Source organism: Coffea arabica, chromosome 2c, assembly GCF_036785885.1.
Source record: "Coffea arabica cultivar ET-39 chromosome 2c, Coffea Arabica ET-39 HiFi, whole genome shotgun sequence".
NCBI lineage: Eukaryota > Viridiplantae > Streptophyta > Magnoliopsida > Gentianales > Rubiaceae > Coffea > Coffea arabica.
The window spans coordinates 62,025,228-62,045,277 of NC_092312.1; the positions used below are offsets into that span (position 1 = coordinate 62,025,228).

Genomic DNA, 20,050 nt, shown 5'->3' on the forward strand with positions numbered 1-20,050 from the left:
CTTAGTTTTCTTTCTTACCTTTACTCCATTTTTCTCAATCTATTGATTAGTTGATTTAGAAGAAACTAAGAGAAACATGATCCAGCAATTCAACCATTCACTTATAAGTGAAAATCAATAATCATTAATACATCCGCTTCAATGAATTCCTCCTTTTACTAGATTTAATAATTACGACGTTGAACCCTTATATAAACTCTACATTTACTTGTTTTTCTCTACACAACTTCCGATCCTTTCTTGTCTTGATTTTCAAAATTGGTGCTTGCAACAATGTCTCTAAAATGCCTTTCTTATTCTTAAATGGCTTTTAAATTTAATCATAATAATCATTTGTTCTTTCTTTTGTGTCCTCATTTTAATTCTAAAACCACCTCAGGTTATTAGAACATGACACTCGCATAACCTTCTCCCACAAAAAAGTGACCAAAATACCCAAATGTATCATTTTTTCAAGAGGAGGGACTAAAAAAAATCACGCGAGGGACCATTTGTCTACAACTCCCATCTTCTTACATTTGGTTTTCAAACTTCAATCTCTAAAATTTTGGCGCCTCATTTCTTCTTCATTTCTTTCAATTCCCTCTCCCCTCCCGACCACCACTACTCCCTCCGCCGTCACCACCACGGTCGCCGCCAGCAGAAGTAAAAATCGTACAAAAATCAACGAATTCATTAGTTAATTATACTTCAATCTACCGATAAAATGGTTCTTTCCCGCAAACGGCACCACAATTCGAACAATTCCTTCGTTCCACCTTACGCCCAACCCCCAAATTCCAAAGTCCCCAAATCAACCGCCGCCGCCGTCGCCTCCAACGTTCGCCGGCAAACAGTCAATGACAGCGTTTCATCGTCTTCTTCAGTTGTTGTTAAGTTTGTTTCTGTTCTTGCCGACGCTGGTTGCACTTTAATTAACCCAACCGGTCCTCCTTGTCTCCCCTCTGACCTTCTCAAGCTCCGCCTCCACCTTCAACGCCGCTTTTCTGATGACTCTGCTCTTCGTGCTGATTTTCTGAGTGGTCTCTCTTCTTACATCAATGTTTCATCTGATAATCTTCGCCGGTAAAGCACTCTTCTCTTCTTCCAGTTTTGTAAGAGTTCCATTTTCTTCTCTTCTCTCTGTTTATTTCCTTTCTGTCAGTTTGTTTGTGGATTCTAAACTAATGAATCAAGCTATAAACCAGATTTAGCATTGCTTAAAATTATTCAGGCTCGGTTCTTACTTGGCTCCGTCAGGATAAAATTCCAACATAATTCAAGTTACTTCCCCTAGCTGGACTCTGTGAAAGTTCATTTGAGTTCGGCCTGAAAAATAAACAAGCCAAACTTTGTTAAAATATTCAAATCAGCTTGAGCACTATAGTGTTTGCACTCTTATGTAAGATACTTAATGTTATGTGATTTTAGACGATTTTTGCAGCTGGCTAGTTTATCATTCTGGAAGGTTCGTATGATTCATACTAAAATTATTATTTCGAATAATCCATTTCAACTTTTCTGTCCATGTAAATGAAAATAATTAGGTTAAACTGTACACAAGTACAATGTTAATTGGCAATTTTTCACAAATTGGTTTTGGAGGTGTCATAGTTATAAGATTTTGACATTTTGAGAAAGAATTAGTCTTTAAAGAAATAACTCATGAAATGTTAAAGGAGGATAAAGAGTTCAGCTGCTTAAGTTTCTCAATGCATTACTGAGATGAACAATCTATTGCTCAAATTGGACCATAGTGTAGAGGAATGACAAGTGGATGAACAGAGAAAGGAAATCATAATGGCTGCGTATTCTGTCCTTAGATGAAGAAGATGCCGGAGAACTTAGTGCCCATTTTACTTACTCATGATATTCGTTTTGAGATCCAATTTATAAGTTGCAAACCATAAACCTTCTTGTCTCTAGATACTGTCAAATGACAAAGAAATTGATGCATCAGTGGCCTATATATGCCTTTCAATATTCTAATTCTCGTGTCTGGTGTGTTGAATCAGTTTAGTTACAGAATTTTTTTAAAAATGTTTTCAACCTGAAGTCTAATATGTTTATGGTACTAGTCAACAAATACAAAAGACTCTGCATGCTTCTTTTGTCAACTAAATCTGATAAACTTCCAAAATAACAGGGTTTTATTGCCTTCACATTGTGAAAGCAACGGCTCTCTGAAAAGTGAAAGCCTAATGCGAGTATTATTGCTGGTTGAAGCGATCCAATTACATGTTCAAAATATATTGCTTGAGAAACTTCCTGAATATTTTGACCTGGGCTTTCATGATCGTACCTCTGGAACATCATCCTTGCGTCTTGATGAGGATATAGCTCGGTTGATCCTCAACCAGTTCCGTTGGCTTGACTTTCTTGTGGATTCTCAGGCATTTACTGAAAAACTGTTGCAAGTTTTATCCATTTGTCCCCTTCACTTGAAGAAAGAGATTATTGGGTCTTTGCCTGAGGTTATTGGGGTTCAGCATAACAAAGTTGTGGTTGATTCACTTCAGCAGATGCTCCATGAAGATTCTTCTATCATTGTTCCTGTGCTTGATACTTTCTCCAACATCAACTTAGATGATTTATTGCAAGATCAGGTTGTATTTTTTCCTTATATGCCCAGGAGAATTAGAGTTTCTAGTTTATATTTGGATTGCCGTTGGTTACTAGTCTTTATTTATGATGTGTTGGTTCTCAAATTTTCTGAAGGTGACTGCAGTAGCATTGTCTTGCATTCGCACGGTTGAGGTGGAAGATATGCCTTACCTTCTCAGATTCTTATTACTATCTGCTACACCAAAGAATGCTCGGCGAATAATATCAAAGATTCGGGAACAGCTAAAATTTCTTGGTTTGTCAACTGTTATGGCTACGCAGCACAGTAAACTCAAAGGGAAAGTTGTTGGAAATAATGCAGATGCTTTAGTTCTTGATGCATTGAAATCAAGTATTAGATTTAAAAATGTAGGTTTCACTTGTATATAGGTCTACAGATATAGCCATATGTTACTGTTCTTCCTTCATTACAAATCATTGCAGTTTGTAAATTGATTTTCCTCTACTTGCAGATGCTTTGCGAGGAGATTTTGAAAGTACTGCAAAGCGTTGAGAAAGTGCAGGATCATAAGATGATTGACATGTGGTTTTATGTACTCGTATATATGAATTGTGAGGCATTGCAGAAAAGTGTTCTGAAGTTACTTAAGAAAAAAATCATTGAAGGTTGTATTGAAGAAGCTATGTTTTATCAGTGCATACATGGGAATAAGGATTTGGTGCAGGTATACTGTCCTAACCATTTTTAATTTTTTTTAAAGTCTGTAGAATGAAGCTTTATCTTAATTTTATTGATGTGTATTGCTTCAATAGGATCAGTTCTAAAGTTGTCTTCTAACTTGTCAGTGTTGTATCGTATATCAGGATTATCTCCCCATTTTTCTGTCTATATCTGAGTACTTAACATCATGCAAAGAAAAGACACTGAGGGAGTTCAGCAATCACATGTATACATGTTTGTTTGAGGAGCTTCATGATACTTATTCAAGACAGGAAGTGAGTATCCTTTATCTTTGGATGTTAACATTTTGATAGGAGAACAGAAGGGTTTTATAACACTAGGTTTATTGGTACTGCTTATTGTAAAGATTTTAGGAGCTTTAGCGTCCCATGTAGGCTCTGGGATCAGTCTTGAAGTGAATACTGCTTTGGAAGCCATGCTTAAGCTGACCTCCAAGCATCCGGAGGAATTGGTTCAGCTTGCTTCTCACCTAACTGGTACGAATCTCTCATGCATTTACAAGTACATGACTACAGTTTTATTTAAATTATACATCTTTATTACTCAGGTATCTTGGATTACTTGGAGAGCTTCAATACTGAAAGCCTGCACAAGGTTACCATTCTAATATTTCAGACTACTTTCGACATTTCTTCTGGTGCTTGTTTTAATATGTACCCCTCATTCTGCAGGTCTATGAAGTTTTCAGTCTTCTTGCTCTTTCAGCTCAATCTTGTTCAGATTCATGTGGATCTTCTATCAAGAACGAACTTCTAATGATCATAAGAAAGCAGGTGAAAATGAATAACCTTTTTAAATACGCAATGTATATCTTCAAAGTGGCCTATGTCTTTTTCTTTTGTGTAAATAATTTTCTGTGTTTCATTTTCCTATTTGTTTTTATTTTTTGTTTTTGTTTTTGAGATTGTCCTCTAATTATCCTTTTAATCAATTAGGTGAACCATGTTGATCTTTCTTACAAAAGAATGGGTCTTATTGGAACATTGAAGGTAGTTTCGCTTCTGGGGGATGGAACTAGTTCTTCTCCATCTCAGGTAGTGTTGCACTACTTTCAGTTCCAAACTACATTTCCAGAGAAAATAATCACAGGAATCCAATTATCTAATTCTCAGTCATAGTAATGTCTAATGACCAGTGATTCTGGATATATTTTTTTCATTTTCCATATATGGTTCTACTTTAACCAGCAAGCTCTTCTGATTCCCAACACCTGTATCTATCTCACTGAGTACAAGTTGAACAAGTATATGGAGTTAGCCAGTCTAAACTCTGAAAACTGCATTGCTTGATCTGACTTCCCCTGTGCAACAGTAAAAACAGGTTTTTTACTTGTAGCTTTGTGATTATGTGAGACTTGAACCTTAAATTCGGAGGGTTAACTGTTTTATGCTGATTATGTTCTATTGGATGCTCAACCACTTAATCATACATTGAATGTCGAAACAGTTGGGGTAGAAAAGAAAAATGATTTGAGAGTTGCAAAGATCATTCACATTCAGAAATAGAAAGAGAGACACAGAAATGTAGGGTAGAAAGAAGAGAGGGAGGGAGGGAAGGGGAGAAAAGAATGATAAGATTAAATTACTAAACAAAATAGGAAACGGAAAATGCCTGCATCCATAGTCTTAAAAGCATGAATTGCTGAGGGATAATTATACATATTAATAAACTAACCCTTGACATTGATCACATAATCAGAGTTTGATTGAGATGGTGTTGGACGGAAAAGAGATGAAGCAACCTTTTAAAGACACATGGGGCAGAAAATGGTGACAATGAGGAATGATGATAGATTGTATGACAATTGAATGTCTTTTGATTGTCGGGCTTGGTGTGTGCAAAGATGAATGTTGCTGAATAAAGCTTTTAGATATGCATTGATGCTTACTTGTGTTCCGTGTTGATTAATTGTGTTCCATGTTGATTAGCTTCCATAAGTTGTCAGTGAGTCTTCTTTGCATGGTTTACCATGTTTCTTGTTCCTTTGGCTTCTTATGATTCAAACATGGCTCCAATGGTCTAATGTTGCATGCTCATTGTTCTCCATATTGCCAGCAGCATCTGATTAAGCAACTACATCTGACCAATGACCCACTTAAAGACTTTATATGGGCTTAGTATACTGTTCATTTGGGTAAGATCGCCAGCTAAAACAATAACTGAGCTATCTGCACTTGAATATTACATGGACTTGGTTACAGGTGTCAGACATGGGCACATGTCTTGGCATCCCATATGTTAATTTTGTAAGATTAGGGCATGCCAACATTGCAAAAGACCTGGACACGTGGACATCGTTGTGTCTTTTCTTTGTCAATTTTGTGCAACATTTTAAGTATATATCATGACTATTACAACTTACATCATCTTTGCTCATGCTTCGCATCATCTTTGCACATGGAAATACTGCATATTAGAAAAGGAAATAGAAGAAACTCAATTATTTTTTGACAATAAACTCACTCAAACACAGGTTTTGTACTAAAAACAAGCTTTGCGCCCTTTCTTCCCTTCCATTTTTCTTCTTGTTGGGTACATCACCTTTGGCATGTTAGGAACTTTAGATGAAGTGTTGGACAATGATATGATACCAGTACCAGTTTTGTATCATGTCCACCACCTTGTTTCTTTCTTGACTTTCTTGGTTATCAAAAGTCATCCCTATTTAAGTTCTAAGATGATCCATATTCCCCTTAAATTTTTTGTTACAGAAGTCAAATTATGAGGAAGCTCTTGAACTCTTGGAAACATCTTTTGAATCATGCAAGCAGTTGCCCTTACCACTGATCTTATTTTATGAAGAATTGGCTGCTACCATGCAAAACAGGATGCTTCATCCAGCAATCATAGAATGGTGAATTGCATAAAAGAACTAGAAGTTGTAGCTTGTGAGGTTAACAGTCTATTATATTTGAATCTATTTATTCTTGATTTGTAGGATAGGCAAACATGTAGGAGAGTTTGAATCGAAATTTTTATCTGATCTAGATGGTGGTGAATTACCTTCCAAAGGCTCGTATTGTGGTTTGGAAGGTAAATTTCTGTGGAGAATCTAGATATGCTCTGATGGCTTTAGAATTAGGAATCGTGCAAGTTATCAAAAGCTTTTCCCTTTCATTCTTGATGCAGGGGAACTTTGGATGAACCTTGATGGAGATATATCTCCTGTATGCCTGAATATTTTGCCGCTTATTTCCTCTTCATTAAGGTATTTTCCACTATTTTCCTTGCATATATGGTTTTTTAAGTTTCTAGATTCAGGATTCTGTTAGCAAAATTAATGACTGAATGTGCCAGATTGAAGTTGTCCATCATCCATTACTATTATCCAGAGTCTGAAAGCATAAACTTCTAAACCAAGCTAACATTTTTCAACTGCCTGCACTGAGCAACTAGGAAACAACTTAGAAATAGTAGAGAGGAAACTAAGGTGGGTTACTAATGCTTTACTGCAACATAGATTGACCTTTGGGCAAGATTGCTAGAGGTTGTGGGTGTGCTATGCTTTGCTTAGTGACCTTGAAGTGATACCACCTTTTTATTTCTCTCTGGAATTATGTATTGTTGTTGTTACAGTCGTTATGTTTTGAATGGAACTCAGCAGATAGAATATGTAAAGTTAGTTATCTTCTTTTGTTGCTCTGAGTGAAAGCTTGATGTGTGCGTGTTCATGCTCTAGAAGTGAACCTCTGGAAGAGGCAAGGGAAAGGAGTGCTGGGTCATGATGCTTCTGGCAGTTCCAAGACAATATATGGAAAAGAAGATCAACTGGTTTATGTATGCTATCTATATAAGTGTTAGAAACATTTGGTTTGCCAATGAAAGATGCGTTATAATTTAGAATAATAGTAGGTTGGTTTTGGCTGGTGTAGATATAAAAAGAGATGTTGAGAAACAACCTTGAGATCTTCACTTTGGCCATTTCTAACAGCTCTGACTTTTCCCCTGTTCCTCTGCATAATCTGGACTTGGAGGATTATTGACCTGAATAAGCCCTATATTTGTAGTGGATTGAAAACAATTTTTAATGCATATCCTTCAATCCTCAAGTTTGCCTTGAATCTCAGCATCAATTTGTACACCTATTCTAGAATATGTTATGCTATAGAGTCACTTTAATGTTTATTATTCGGTCTGCAGGTCCCCATCTCCATTACAGATTCTTCCTGCTTACTTTGTCTTACTTTCTGCAGTAAGTGGATTGGTTTCTATCTTTCTTTGGAAAGAAGCCAAAATTTTGTTTTCTGATGTCAATCATTTGGTAGATTGAGAGTCTGGTAAACCAAGGATCTCTTGGAGGCATTGACGCACTTTTGGGTTGCCCTTTACATCTTCCATCTTCTAAGGTAAGCTGAGTCTTTGGATCCATTCACATTTACCTGCCTTGCTTGGGAAATTATACCATCATATACTGCAAATCTGAGAATATCAGAAAAAATTTGGCAAATAGTTGCATCCTTCATGTCAAATTTTGGTCCAACTCCAGTTTGCTTTATGCATATGTGGACAATTATTTTGCAATTGTGATGTAACTATAAGCCAAAGAAGTACATCCATTAGAGAAGAAAAAGATGTTTTAAATTTTTTTTTTAGAAGTTCGGATAGTTTGTATGGTCAATAATAGTTCAATACAAGTAAAAAGCTATGTGATCTTGTTTATTTTATTTTGTGCTTTTGACTTGTTTAGCTGCACAATGTTCCTGTTTTAACATTAAGGGACTGATTGCGATGATTTTAACAGTTTATCTCACGATCCAGTTTATATTTCCCTAAACAGAGATTTTCTCAGCAGCTACACAGAACTAGGATTGTCAGATTCCTATAGGATGTGATGTAAAACAATGCTGCCCCCCTTCCCGTAGAGGATTAGATTTTTGCATCTTAGTGCTGCATAGGTGAAGATTGAGGAGTGATTATCCTATGAATCCAACTATTTAAGCTGTTTATTCTCATTTGCATCACAAAGTATCAAACTAGGAGGCTTTTTTTCTATGTTTGCACCCACACATATGTCTCCAGTGAACTGTCATGTATTTGATGACATCCTGTCAAATCCTGTCAATTATTTGATGACATATGTCCTAGCTGCTTACTAATTGTCTGTATCTTTTGGTTTTTTGTCTGTATCAGTATCTTTCCGACTCCATGTGGCAGTCGTTGAGTGGGAAGCAAAAGCAGACTATCATTCTCTGTCTTTATTATGCTGCTAATTGGATACGGGAACTCGTAAGTGTCAAAATTTGTCTCTTTTAAACAAAATTGTTGGGTTATTGTAAACAGTCATACTATAATTTGTTTAATTTCTAACATTTCTTCTATGTTCTATAGCTCAATGCATTTTGTTCTCAAGTTACTGAAAATTTTGACTCCATAAGTCAAGCAACAAAGGAGGAGATTACTCTTAAGCTATTGAAACGCTTAAGAAACCTTATGTATGTTTTCGTGGACCCTTTTCAAATTTTTTGTATATAATTTCTATTTTACATCCTTTTCTGTACAATTTTTTGGCAGTAACTAATGATAGGTTACTCCTCTGCCAAACTCTCTTTTTCAAGCCCTAGTGGAACGTGAAATAAACTCATAAATGACTACTTGTATTTTCCTAGTCCATCCATATACAGTCACTTAGATACACTACATGTGTCTAAGTAGTCCAGTAATAGAGCAACTTACAAAATCCTGATGACAGATTGGGCAAGACATTCATTTCCTTGTTTCCCAGTGATAATACGTTTACACATATATTAAGATTTTTCGCGTCATTTAAAAATCATAAAGTCACTATGAAGCCTTTAAGAAGGATTTGATGAACTATCCAGTTAATTAGTCAAATTCATTTGATCTTGCAAAATGATATGGCCTATTTCCTCTTGTTGGAAAAGGGAACTTAGTCAAATTCATTCAATCTTGCAAAATGATATGGCCTATTTCCTCTGAAAAAGAGAAGTTAGTCTGGATCCATATTCTGTAGGATACCTTGTGCACTGTAAGATGGTTATACTTCGTCAAATAATTTCCTATTTTTACTGGAAAACTTGTGGGAGGATCCTATATAAGTGTTTGGGAGAATATTCTTCATGCAGAAACCAAAATAGCTTTAAAAATCACATTCAAGTTCTTAAGAAATATATTGAATAGCAAAAAAAATCTGACTATTTTGTCTATTGTTCTTGCTGCTATAGACACCAAGTTTAAGAAGCTGTCTTATTCACTATAAAGAAAAAGAAAAAATGAAAACTAAACTTTAGTTCTTAAGGCCCCAGTTAGGTATTCTACATTATAAAGGACAAGGTTTTAGATCTTTGTAGTTTTAGACTAAACAGGACAAAGTGTCTTAAAGTTGTAGATCCTTTTGCAGGGAAGACTACCTATTGTTGTTTGTCTTGCTTAGGGCCATAATAAGTTGAGGATAATGTACAAGTCAAATACTTTCTATGGACAAGACTCCAAACACCAAGTTCTCTTGGATACTCTAGTCAATTCATACTGAAAAGAGAGATTTATATAAATTAGGCATGTATATAAAAATACCATTGCAAGTAAATTAGAAGATATAATGCCTCTATGGAAGTAATTCACACAAATCATGTTTCAGTAGATACTACTTGGGATATACTATAGATGCAGGTCCAAACAGACGAGTATACATCCTTGTAAATACTTGAACATGTATTTTTTTTTCAAGGTTCACTGAACACAAACTTTATTTGATGAATAATGTGTAATAAATTTAAAATATATTATTTAGCCCTTAACATGTAATAAACCTTGAAGTATAACTGATCAGACTTCATTGAAAAGGACATATATAATATGTATACAAACATATGTGTTAGGTGCACAACACATGGACACGGATGCACTTTATGATTTAACCTTATTTTTTAAACCAAGTTACTTCTTGTTGGTGCGGCCATTTGGCAACTGTTTGACTTTATGTGCTAATTTACTTGTTAACCATTCGAGTCTATTGACTTTTACAAGTGCACTGTGTCACATTGATGCCCTACATTGGCATCATGGGTCATGTTAAATTCTTAAATTTTAACATGTTTTTCCATGGCTCTTCCCAGTGCTAAACCAAGTTGCCCCTGTTTTTCTTCTGTTCACTCGTTGGGTGCTTCAGAAAGACTAAATTTGAGAAACAGAGATATTATAATTGACCCTTGCAAACAGATCTTATCAAAGAGAGATCCAGGTTTGGATGAGTATTAAAGAAAGGCTTTGGTAAATCATTTGAATATTCTAGAACTCCCAAATAGTTTAGTTGACAAGACTGCTAGGTTTTATCAGCTCTTTGATTCTGACCACAAAACCTTGATGTAGAAGACCTTCTTCCTTTGACCAAATCATTATTCAGAAAACCTTAAGCAGTAAGAATATCTTTTTCAGCGTAATCACATGCCTCATAAGCTTACATATCATATAATTACATTATAGACCTGTCAAGCCTTCAATAGTCTATGGTTCCAATTGAGCTTGTAAAACTGAAAACTGTGTTCGGATATGAGGTTTTTATCAGTTGTTAGTTTTGTGTATATGTTGTATATTGTAGGCAAAGCTACTGAAAACACTATTGTTAATTCAAAAATTGCAACTAAGGTTGTAACTGGTTAAGCGAAATTGTGCAGAATAATCTTGATGTGTTTCTTCCCCTGGGTGTTTCGGGAGAGTTATTTTGTCATTGTATCAGGTCCTGGGAAATAAAACAAGAACAGGAAAGCTATCCAAGTTACAAAGATTTTTTTTTTTTTTCCGGGTCACTTCTTCTTTTGACCAAGGATTAGGGTTGAAAAATGAACTAAGTCATTGAATGTTCAAATAGTTCAGCTTGATAAGAGCTCGTTCAAGCTTGGTTCACTAACTAATCAAGCTAAACATGAACAAGACTTAGCTTCGTTAAAGGTTAAAGCTTGGCTCAATGAGCATAAAACTTGAAAAGTAAAGCTCCAGCTAGGTACCTCAGCTAAGACTGGAGTTCGGCTCGATAATGCTCATTGAGTTTGGCCCGAAAACTAAACAAGGCAAGCCTGGAAGCAATTTCAATCTTGTTAAAATAAACAAACAAGTTTGATCACTATGCTGTTCACTCGTTTACAACTCTATGAAGGACAGATGGCAGATCCAGGTCAGATACATTGTAAGAAACAACATGTGTGAAGCTATTAAAAGAATTTGCACAGGCATGCATACGTGCTCACTTGTATTTGTCCACTGTTGATTTAACATGTACTTATGTGAGCATTTCAAACAAACCCGTCATTAACTATCTATTGAATTGTTTTTTGTGATAATTCTTTTGATAAGTGAGCATTGTGCTGTGATGACATTATGGTGCAATGCTAACAAGTGTGCTTGCAGATTCCTGGAGAGTTTGATAAATGAGTCTCTCAAACAGTATCCCCTATGCTTGCCAGAGCTCTACCCTCGTATGGAGACCCTATCTTCAAGCCAATATCAAATGGGAGATTTGGAAAAGAAAAGTGAGCTTATTCAAGAAAATAGAAGTGTCTCTCAGAAAAGCAAGAGAAATATCAGAAAAACGTCAAAAGTATCAAAGTCTTCAACTGTGGATGATAAACTGAAGCAGCCAACAATCATCGAAATGCTGAAAAATGCCGGCAGCATAACAAGCCAAGAAATACTGAATGAGGATTCCTCTGGTAAGATGCCAAAGGGCAGTATGTGCGAGGATGGCAAAAAGGATGCACCTGATTCCGTTATCATACGAACTGTAGAAATTTTTGAAGCTGTGAAGAAGGTAGAAGCACAAAAACACAAATTCAGGCCTATTCGAGTTCATTGCTATTCCATCTTAGCATTTAAAAAGGTATGAACATTTGTCTACTTTAGTTGTAAAAATTGGTGCATTGGTCACTATATTCTATTTAACTGGACATCTCAATCATTTTGGTAAGTTGGATTAAGAATGAGACTAATTGAAGGCAGTAGAAGGCTCAGGAAAGATTGACATAATGGGGAACTTGATTAGATATCACGTCAGTTTTGTGGACTATCTAATGGTTAAGTTTATCAACTTTTGAAAATGCGTTGTGATATACATGTTATGCTGTTAGTGTGAGTTGTATTGTTCTTCAGGAAATTACCTTTACACTTAGATCTGAAAGTCTACAAATAATCGATAAAAATCTTTATTTCATTGAGTTGATTAATGAAATATTCTATATTGTGTGGTTGCCTCTGTTTGTCCTCTTCTGCTTTCTTGAGATCACCTCCATTCTCTCTTACCTTGCTCTTGGCCTGTTTCACAAAAGTTGATTTTGATAGATGTACTTCAATTGACTTCAGAACTTCAATCGATTTTACATGTTTTTCGTGTTCCTGAGATATTCTTTTATGATTCTAGAGGAGAGGACAACTAAAACTTACACAACTGTGGGTGTCTGCATGCAAATTCTTTTCAATCAAAGAGTTCATTTTATTTATTTATCAATTTTTTGATACCAAAAGCTCAAAAACTCTTGTTTTCTTTAAGGACTGTTATAGTTTTGTTACTATGAGGATTAAAGGCATTTAAGGAAGTAGCTTTTAGGTGTATGTATAGGCCCATAAGTTCTCTGACCAACAGTAATTAAAATTCCTTTTGAACTTTCGTTCCAAGCTTTAGCTTTGTCAAATGATTTGTCATACATGTTTTGTTTTCAGAAAAATAGACGTCACAAGCAAACAAAGTCTACTGCGAGTGAAACTCTATACCTTTGAGATTCCTAGTTTTGTGTTGCTTTAAATTGGTTTTCTTTTCCAATTTAACCGTTTAAGCAATGCCTCTGATGTTTCTTTAGTCATTCATTGTTGTAAGGGAGAGATAATCATGTAGTATATTTGTGAACACAAAATCAGTTGTCACCTTCTTACCCAATATTAATTTTGTACTAGATTGCATCCATATTGAAATCTTTTTGGCAAATAAGTTTTATCCTTTCCTTAAAACACATATACACCAGTCAAAGTACAATAATCATAAAATGAAAGAATAACTTATAAACACAATATTACGTTCCTGCAGGTTTTAAATTGACTGTACAGATAAGTAAAACATACAACTGCTGGATGGTTTGTCATTTAAATATATATACCTGTGAATGGTTTCATTCCATGCTCTTTTTTGAAGCAGAAATTGTTAAATATAAGCCAGCTCTAGCTTTCTTTTATACTAGAATCTGTCTGGCAAGATCTCTCTTTCGCTTTCTAACTCTTATTACAATTTTTTCTTTTGTATTAATGTTAAAATTTGCTCTGGGAAACACATTACATCATGCCTTTTCACAAAAAATTCTACTTCAAGGAGAGTAAATAACTGTTTTTTAAGCAATTTTTAGAGAAGTTAAACAATTAAGAGTTGGATCATTGTAACTTGGGAAATGGAAACGAATTTATTATTGACCCAGAAGAAGTGGTTCCAGAGGTTGCTTTTTTCTTTTCATGTGTTTATATTTAATTGTATATTTTTGGTTCAGTGGTGGTGATACTGGAATATTCTATTCAGCGGTGTTGTTTGATCAGGTTGAAAGCTTGAGATATATCTCAGAACTCATGGAGTCCTTAAGGGTAGAGGCAGTAACTACATTTACTGCTCCACTGGAAATAGGGCAAATATTTGCGGATCATCATGTGTTGTATCTGTCCATCAGAAATCTTCCTCTGCACGTCCATTGTTGCTAATGTGTTTGTAATAAGATCTATGGCCAGCTAATCTTAACAGAGGTGAAAAATGGATTTTGTGAGCTTCTTCTAGACAATTCAGTGATATTGATTATAATCCAGATTATGAAGTATTTTTAGATGATCCTGCCTCATAGGTGAGAGAGAAGCTTTCATTGCCTAACCCAATGAGTAAGTTGAATTAGATAGAAAATTTTAGTGGACTTGTCACCCAGCTCATTGTGTTGCTTTCGGATCATGTGAGGATATGAAAGTTGCTATAACCTTCAGTTAGCAAGTGTCTTTGGTACTTGCAGTTACTTTATGTATACGTATTTCAGTTATATACTTTGTTTGGTACATGCAAATGTTTAGAAAGATGGTTCAATCTATATTTCAACTTTCCAGTCCTGGAAGTAATGCAGGAATTTGGAGTTGCAAACAATACTCTTGTTTATAGTGATTGATATAATTGGATCAAACTTTTTCATGACAACATAAAAATATTATGTAAGTATCGTACTAAAAGTACCTTTATAGTCCTCATTAGCAGTTTTTGGACTTTTTCATATTCTCTTTGTTACAGCTGGGAGATGCAAAGATCTCGACAATTGGTTGTGGCATATATCTTAATTACTTAATGATAGTCAGAAATGGATCTGATGAGTTATTTATTTGGTCCCTATATGCAGAATCAAGAACTTTGCTGCAGTGATCCTTCTGCTGAGGTATCTCTAACTTTGGATTATAAATGAGTTTTTTGGCTTCGGAGTAGTTTTTTGATGAAGCAGATATCATGATTTGCTGCAAGTAACCACATTTTGTCTGTGGCACAACACCCTTTATAATTCTTTGCACTTTCTACTTTGGTTTATTACATTTGCATCTGATATCCTTTTTATGTTCTAGTTACCTCTTCACCTGTATCTGTTAAGAGAACTTAACCAAAAGCTGGACTACTTTAGTCCTCTGAGCAAACAAATTTCTCTTCAATGGATGAGTCTACACCCTGGTTTCAGTGAGATGAAAGGAGCTGAATTCTTACACCAGCTTCGTCCACTATTTCCATTTTTTAAAGGAAATCTGGATTGTGCCATTAGTGGTCTTAAAGAAGGTAGTAGAGCAGAGCATCATTCATTAGTTAAATTTGAAACTATTTTCCTTTCATGTCCTTTAAAGCTTATAAAGAATAGTTGCAGGGGATGAAGTTTGTCAATATCATTGGAAAGATTATTCGACTTTGGCAGGAAACCCAAGCATAGTTAAAATGGTTGTTTCCAAATCATTGGTTCACGGCTTTGTCTTTGTTGAGACACTCTGTTGCTTTGGCAAGGTATTCCGCCCTTCTTATAATTCCCTTGTCTGCCAGATCTATGTGAGGATTGAGATAAGGAAAATAGTTTATGCTTGTATTTGCACCCCCTTCTTTCCCAAAAGGGTAAATTTTAACTAAAAGCTTTGTTTTTTGTTTTCTAAATGCAGATACTAAATCTTACAAATATTCTGAATGATAAAACTGCTCTTTCAGACCTTCTTGAAGCATTCCAGTCAATTAACATACCAGACTCTTTCTTTCAAGGCATGCAACTCATTCCTGCAACAGGAAGTATAGATTACCTATACTGTGGTACATATTATTTCCTGGAAGGGGTCTTTGATGCAGGTATGCTACTCTGAATTATTAGTTTGTGTTGCAGATGTTCGTCTACTTTGTCAAAGTTATGAGGTTAACTATGATAAATGTTTCCTGCAGCAAGGACCATCTCATATAAGCTGGCTTCAGAAGTGGTTGTGGCCTTGGAGTCTGTAACTATTTCCATCCAAAAGTTCCTCGATAAATCTGTAAGTGGGAGTGCAAAAGGAATTGACCCTGGATCTACTAAAGAACTCCTTATTTTCCTGAGAAACAGATTGGGAGCTTCTGCACAGAAACTTTTGTTTCAGAAGCGTGATGATATAATCGACAAAAGTTCATAAATTAAAGTATGTAGAATTCATTTTTGTAGTGCTGATTGTGGATAGGAGTTAGATTGATTTCTTTTGATGTGATAAGATATGCTTTAGGGAAGTAAATGATGATTCTTTTCCTGATATATGCAGGGACAAATAGTTCAGAAGGTACTCCACATTTATTTGGAAAATTGTCAATCTACTTCTGATTCACTAAATGAGTTGGCTTGCTCTATCTTGCCTCAGGTTTGTTTATTTCCAAGTAACTTTCCTTGTTTGTGTTTTCGTCCCTTTTATACAAGCTTCACTAGGATTAAAAGTATTAACTATTTGCTGAATGCTTGTCATACACACCTGATTAAAGCTAATTCATACCATCTGGTTGGTGTATCCTATTTTACTTTGACTACTTCTGGTCCAAACTAAAGATTCACTCATTTACTTTCTCGAACATGTGCACTTTGTTTTTGGGTCAATCAAAAACCTGGGTAGTTTATAATCCTGAAAAATAATGTGACCACGTGGCAGGACATGTTCTCAATGCTCTCGTTGTGCACAAAGGAGAAGTTTCGATGTTGTAGATGATATGGCTTGATTCCTCTACATTGAAATATATCTGAACAAAATAGTTCCATGTTTTACGGCATCTGTCTCAACTGTTATTAATTGTCTCTCACTGTACATGAAGGTTAAATTTTGGATTATGCTTAAATAAGAATTCATTGAACGGTACTTTTTAGAGAAGTCAAGTTCCATCAATAGAATGAAAGCTGTCAGCTGCTGATGCACTAACCCAGTGTATATGCTTGACAATATTTTTTAGAGAAGTCTTTCCTACAAACATATATTACCTCTATATTCCCTGTTTTGGTAAATCGGCTAGTCTTTGCATAACTAGGAAGGAGTAGCAGGTCACAATCCGAGTAGTCCAATTTGTAAAGTAAGACAGCTTAATTTTTTTGATGGTGGATTTGGGCTTTAAAATCCATACTCTGAGAAAGGATAGAAATTCTCTCTTTTCCAGATTCTAACCAGACTGAAAATATCTGCCCTGGTTGTTACTCTACGAGTGACCCATCTTCAGTTAGTAAGACATCAATACTTGGGTTGAACAAATTTTAAGATGGAGTGCTGCTTTTGTTAGACCCTTTGGTACAATTAATATGTTTAGCTTTACTGTTCCACCAAATCATGTATGGGTCTAAACAGGATGGTGGTATTGGTGTCTGACCACGGTGTACCTTATAGGGTTTTCAGTATTGGTTGGGTTTGGTCTTTCTATTTTCTTTTATGTGGTCCTAAGTCCAGATTACGAGTCACTATACCATAAGAGAAGCCTGGAGCATGGTTAAATGAGACTCTCATATATAAGATGAAATCCAGCATTATTCCTTTTGGTCTTTTTTAACTTAGAAGGCTACACCCTGGAAAGGATAATAAAAGGAACTAATTGGATTTGTTTGCTGGATGCGGTGTTTAATGCCAAAATATTCCTTGAATCAAAGAGTTATGCCAAATTGCAATACAAAGAGTATTAACTTGTATTAGGTAGGAGTATTCCTTGATTTGCTGTTGCTGGATTGTTAAATATTAGGGCTTTCTTCTAATCAGAACAAATTCTGATAAATTAGTGGCAATCGGTAAAGACTTCCCTAGATTTTTCAATGCTGTTCATTTCATTTAATCACATTCATTGGCAGATGGAGTTTTTTTCCCCGAGAATTTAGCTTGTATAAAAAGTTTATTAAATGGTACAGGTTCACTCATAATAGGCTTAAGTTGCTATGAGTTGGTCTTTCCCTTTCTACAGATTCTCTTCTGGTCATTTCTGAATAGTTACCTTATCTACTTTATATGTTTGTCTATTTTCCAAACAGCTAAGGATGCTGTCATAGTTTGGATTATTATGCCTGGATGCTCATACACTAGCTCTCTTGCTCTTTGTATTGCTGTCAGATTTTGTTACCTTTGTTAAAGTGTTATATTAGAAAGTCAGCTATGTAGTAGGGTAAACCATGGTTCCAACTACTTTTGCCTATCAAGTACTCAGAGTAATTAATTCTTTGTTATATGCCAACTAAGGGGAGCTGATAACATTTTGGTCAAGAAGAGACATGGATGTGTACTTCTGTTGAACATCTTTCATGTACAAGTGTCGTTCTATTTAGACAGTTTTGACTCTCTCTCTCTCTCTCTCTCTCTCTCTCTCTCTCTCTCTCTTCTTTTTTTGTGCTGTTAAAACTTACAAGCAAAGCTTTCTTGGCATGTAATGATGCCAGTGTGAGTGGTATTTTGCTTTTTGCAATAGGTAACTTCACAAAGAACTGCAGTTGAAGATGATCAGGAGTTGCCTACTCTCTCTCCTTCAACTTTTGTTTCTTGGTACCGAGTCATGGTGAGGAATTACCACTTTTCTGCTTTCTGTGACTCCTCATTCTTGTAGTCATTGGTAACACAGGATAATGTAATCATGCAGCATGAAGAGAACCTGGCTGTAATAAATAAGTTGGTGAGTTTCATAGTTGATTTTCATTTTATAGATACAATGGTGGGTGAATATACACTTTACTTTTCATTGCTTTGAAGTCTGTTTAATTGTTTCACTTTCTTAGATTAAGGAGGTTGCCTGGTTAGAGAAGCCTCGAACTGCTGCTAAAGTTGAAAATGTAGAAAAACTCCTGGACAGACTACAACAGTCTGTAAATGTGGTTGTATCTTTAGTTAATATGTGCAGGACCCATGATAAGGTGATTGCTATATATCTACGATTTGATCAACTTTTTTCCTGGATGAAGCAGCCAAGATTTTTGATAAATAAGATGATATACAGGTTAGCGTGCATGGAATGGCTGTCAAGTATGGAGGAAAGTTTGTAGATTCATTCCTAAAAGGTACTTGTCTGCCACTTAAATTCAAGGTGATGCAACCGCTTAAGAGACTCTAGTTAATTGAGTTTTCTCCAGTTTTTGGCTTTCTTCAGGCCCAGTTTCAAATGCACAATGAGCAGATAATTAGCATGGTAAGATGAGTTGATTGGTTTATGGCTTAAACCAAATGAGCATCCATAAGATCAGAGTCCAGAATTACTTTTGTTGGGTTACTGCATTTTTTATCAGGTTAAGGAGCTCCAGAAAGCAACAAGAACCATACAGACATTGTGCTCTGAAGCAAAGGTTTGCACATTTCATTGTTCTTTAGTGAGAATGCATACTACTTCTTCTAGACATAATGAGTCATAACCTGCAATGCTTCTCTCATGGAAGGTGTCAAAACAAACAGCTATCACCAGTAAAATTCCTGCTACAAAGAGATCAATGGAGAGGTTCTTATTTCATGTGAAGGCTCTTCTTCACGCTACAAGTGAATGCACTTTTTGGATGGGTATGCAAGCTCCTCTTAACCTCTAGAAATTAATGTTAATGGACACTGGATTATTAATTGTTCAGGTTTTCATTTTATTGCCTTGCGTGCAAGTTCAGTGTTTACCTTTGTTTAGACACTCTTGCTTTCCTTGATATTAATGGCGATTGATCCGTCTTTTACCTTGAAGGCTTGAAGTAATGGTCCAAATGAAAATTTTTCATGTTTAAAAGCAACCACATTCAACTCTTGAATCAAATATCGTGCTTCATAGAATCATATTGCTGTGCAATACTCAAATAGGGAGTTATTTGGAAGGATCTCATGATACGAGTGATAACCACATCCATGGAGTATATAAGTTAATGTGGTTGAGATTTTTCCTCAATTAGACCTATTCTTTGAGAGTAGTTTGAGGGATCTTAATTAGATAACTGTACTCCCATTGGCAAATACTTAGTAAATCGTGTGATATATGTTTTGCAGGCAATCTTAAGCATAAAAATTTGATGGGACATGTTGTCAGCTCGCAAGCATACGTGGATGATCAAAACGAAAATATTCAAACAAAAGCCAGTGAAGTGAATGTTGCGGATGAACCAATGAACGTTGCTTGTGAATGAACATGAAAGGAGCATAATGGAGGAAAGGCAGAGAGGAGTTAGTTCAAAAGATTTTTTTCCTCGCTTTGAATAAATAATGAAGCAACCCATGGTTTTTTACCCATTCATCTCAGCGAGTGTTTTTCCATACCGGTGAACATTCATGATGTTGCAAGTATAGTTAATTGTG

The 20,050-nt window shown here is 35.6% G+C and overlaps 1 protein-coding gene across 4 annotated transcripts; it reads left to right on the forward strand.

The window, feature by feature from the left end:
- The first annotated feature begins 440 nt into the window (after nt 1-440).
- Nucleotides 441-18,529, forward strand: LOC113732616 (uncharacterized). Of its 4 annotated transcripts, XM_072076063.1 has the most exons (26): nt 441-1,065; nt 2,126-2,585; nt 2,698-2,952; nt 3,057-3,269; nt 3,409-3,540; nt 3,633-3,762; nt 3,834-3,880; nt 3,958-4,059; nt 4,222-4,320; nt 5,998-6,140; nt 6,225-6,319; nt 6,416-6,494; nt 7,427-7,478; nt 7,552-7,632; nt 8,417-8,512; nt 8,615-8,718; nt 11,648-12,116; nt 14,641-14,676; nt 14,858-15,062; nt 15,148-15,281; nt 15,431-15,611; nt 15,702-15,931; nt 16,049-16,144; nt 18,207-18,293; nt 18,375-18,407; nt 18,511-18,529. In XM_072076063.1, exons 1-22 carry the CDS (start codon nt 707-709, stop codon nt 15,923-15,925), a joined length of 3,696 nt encoding a protein of 1,231 aa, XP_071932164.1. In that variant the 5' UTR covers nt 441-706; the 3' UTR covers nt 15,926-15,931; nt 16,049-16,144; nt 18,207-18,293; nt 18,375-18,407; nt 18,511-18,529. The 4 variants fall into 4 exon arrangements, with proteins under 4 accessions (XP_071932164.1, XP_071932165.1, XP_071932166.1 ...); XM_072076064.1 differs by lacking the exons at nt 16,049-16,144; nt 18,207-18,293; nt 18,375-18,407; nt 18,511-18,529 and having other exon boundaries at nt 15,477-15,611; nt 15,702-15,838; XM_072076065.1 differs by lacking the exons at nt 16,049-16,144; nt 18,207-18,293; nt 18,375-18,407; nt 18,511-18,529 and having other exon boundaries at nt 15,528-15,611; nt 15,702-15,838.
- Nucleotides 18,530-20,050: the final 1,521 nt, after the last annotated feature.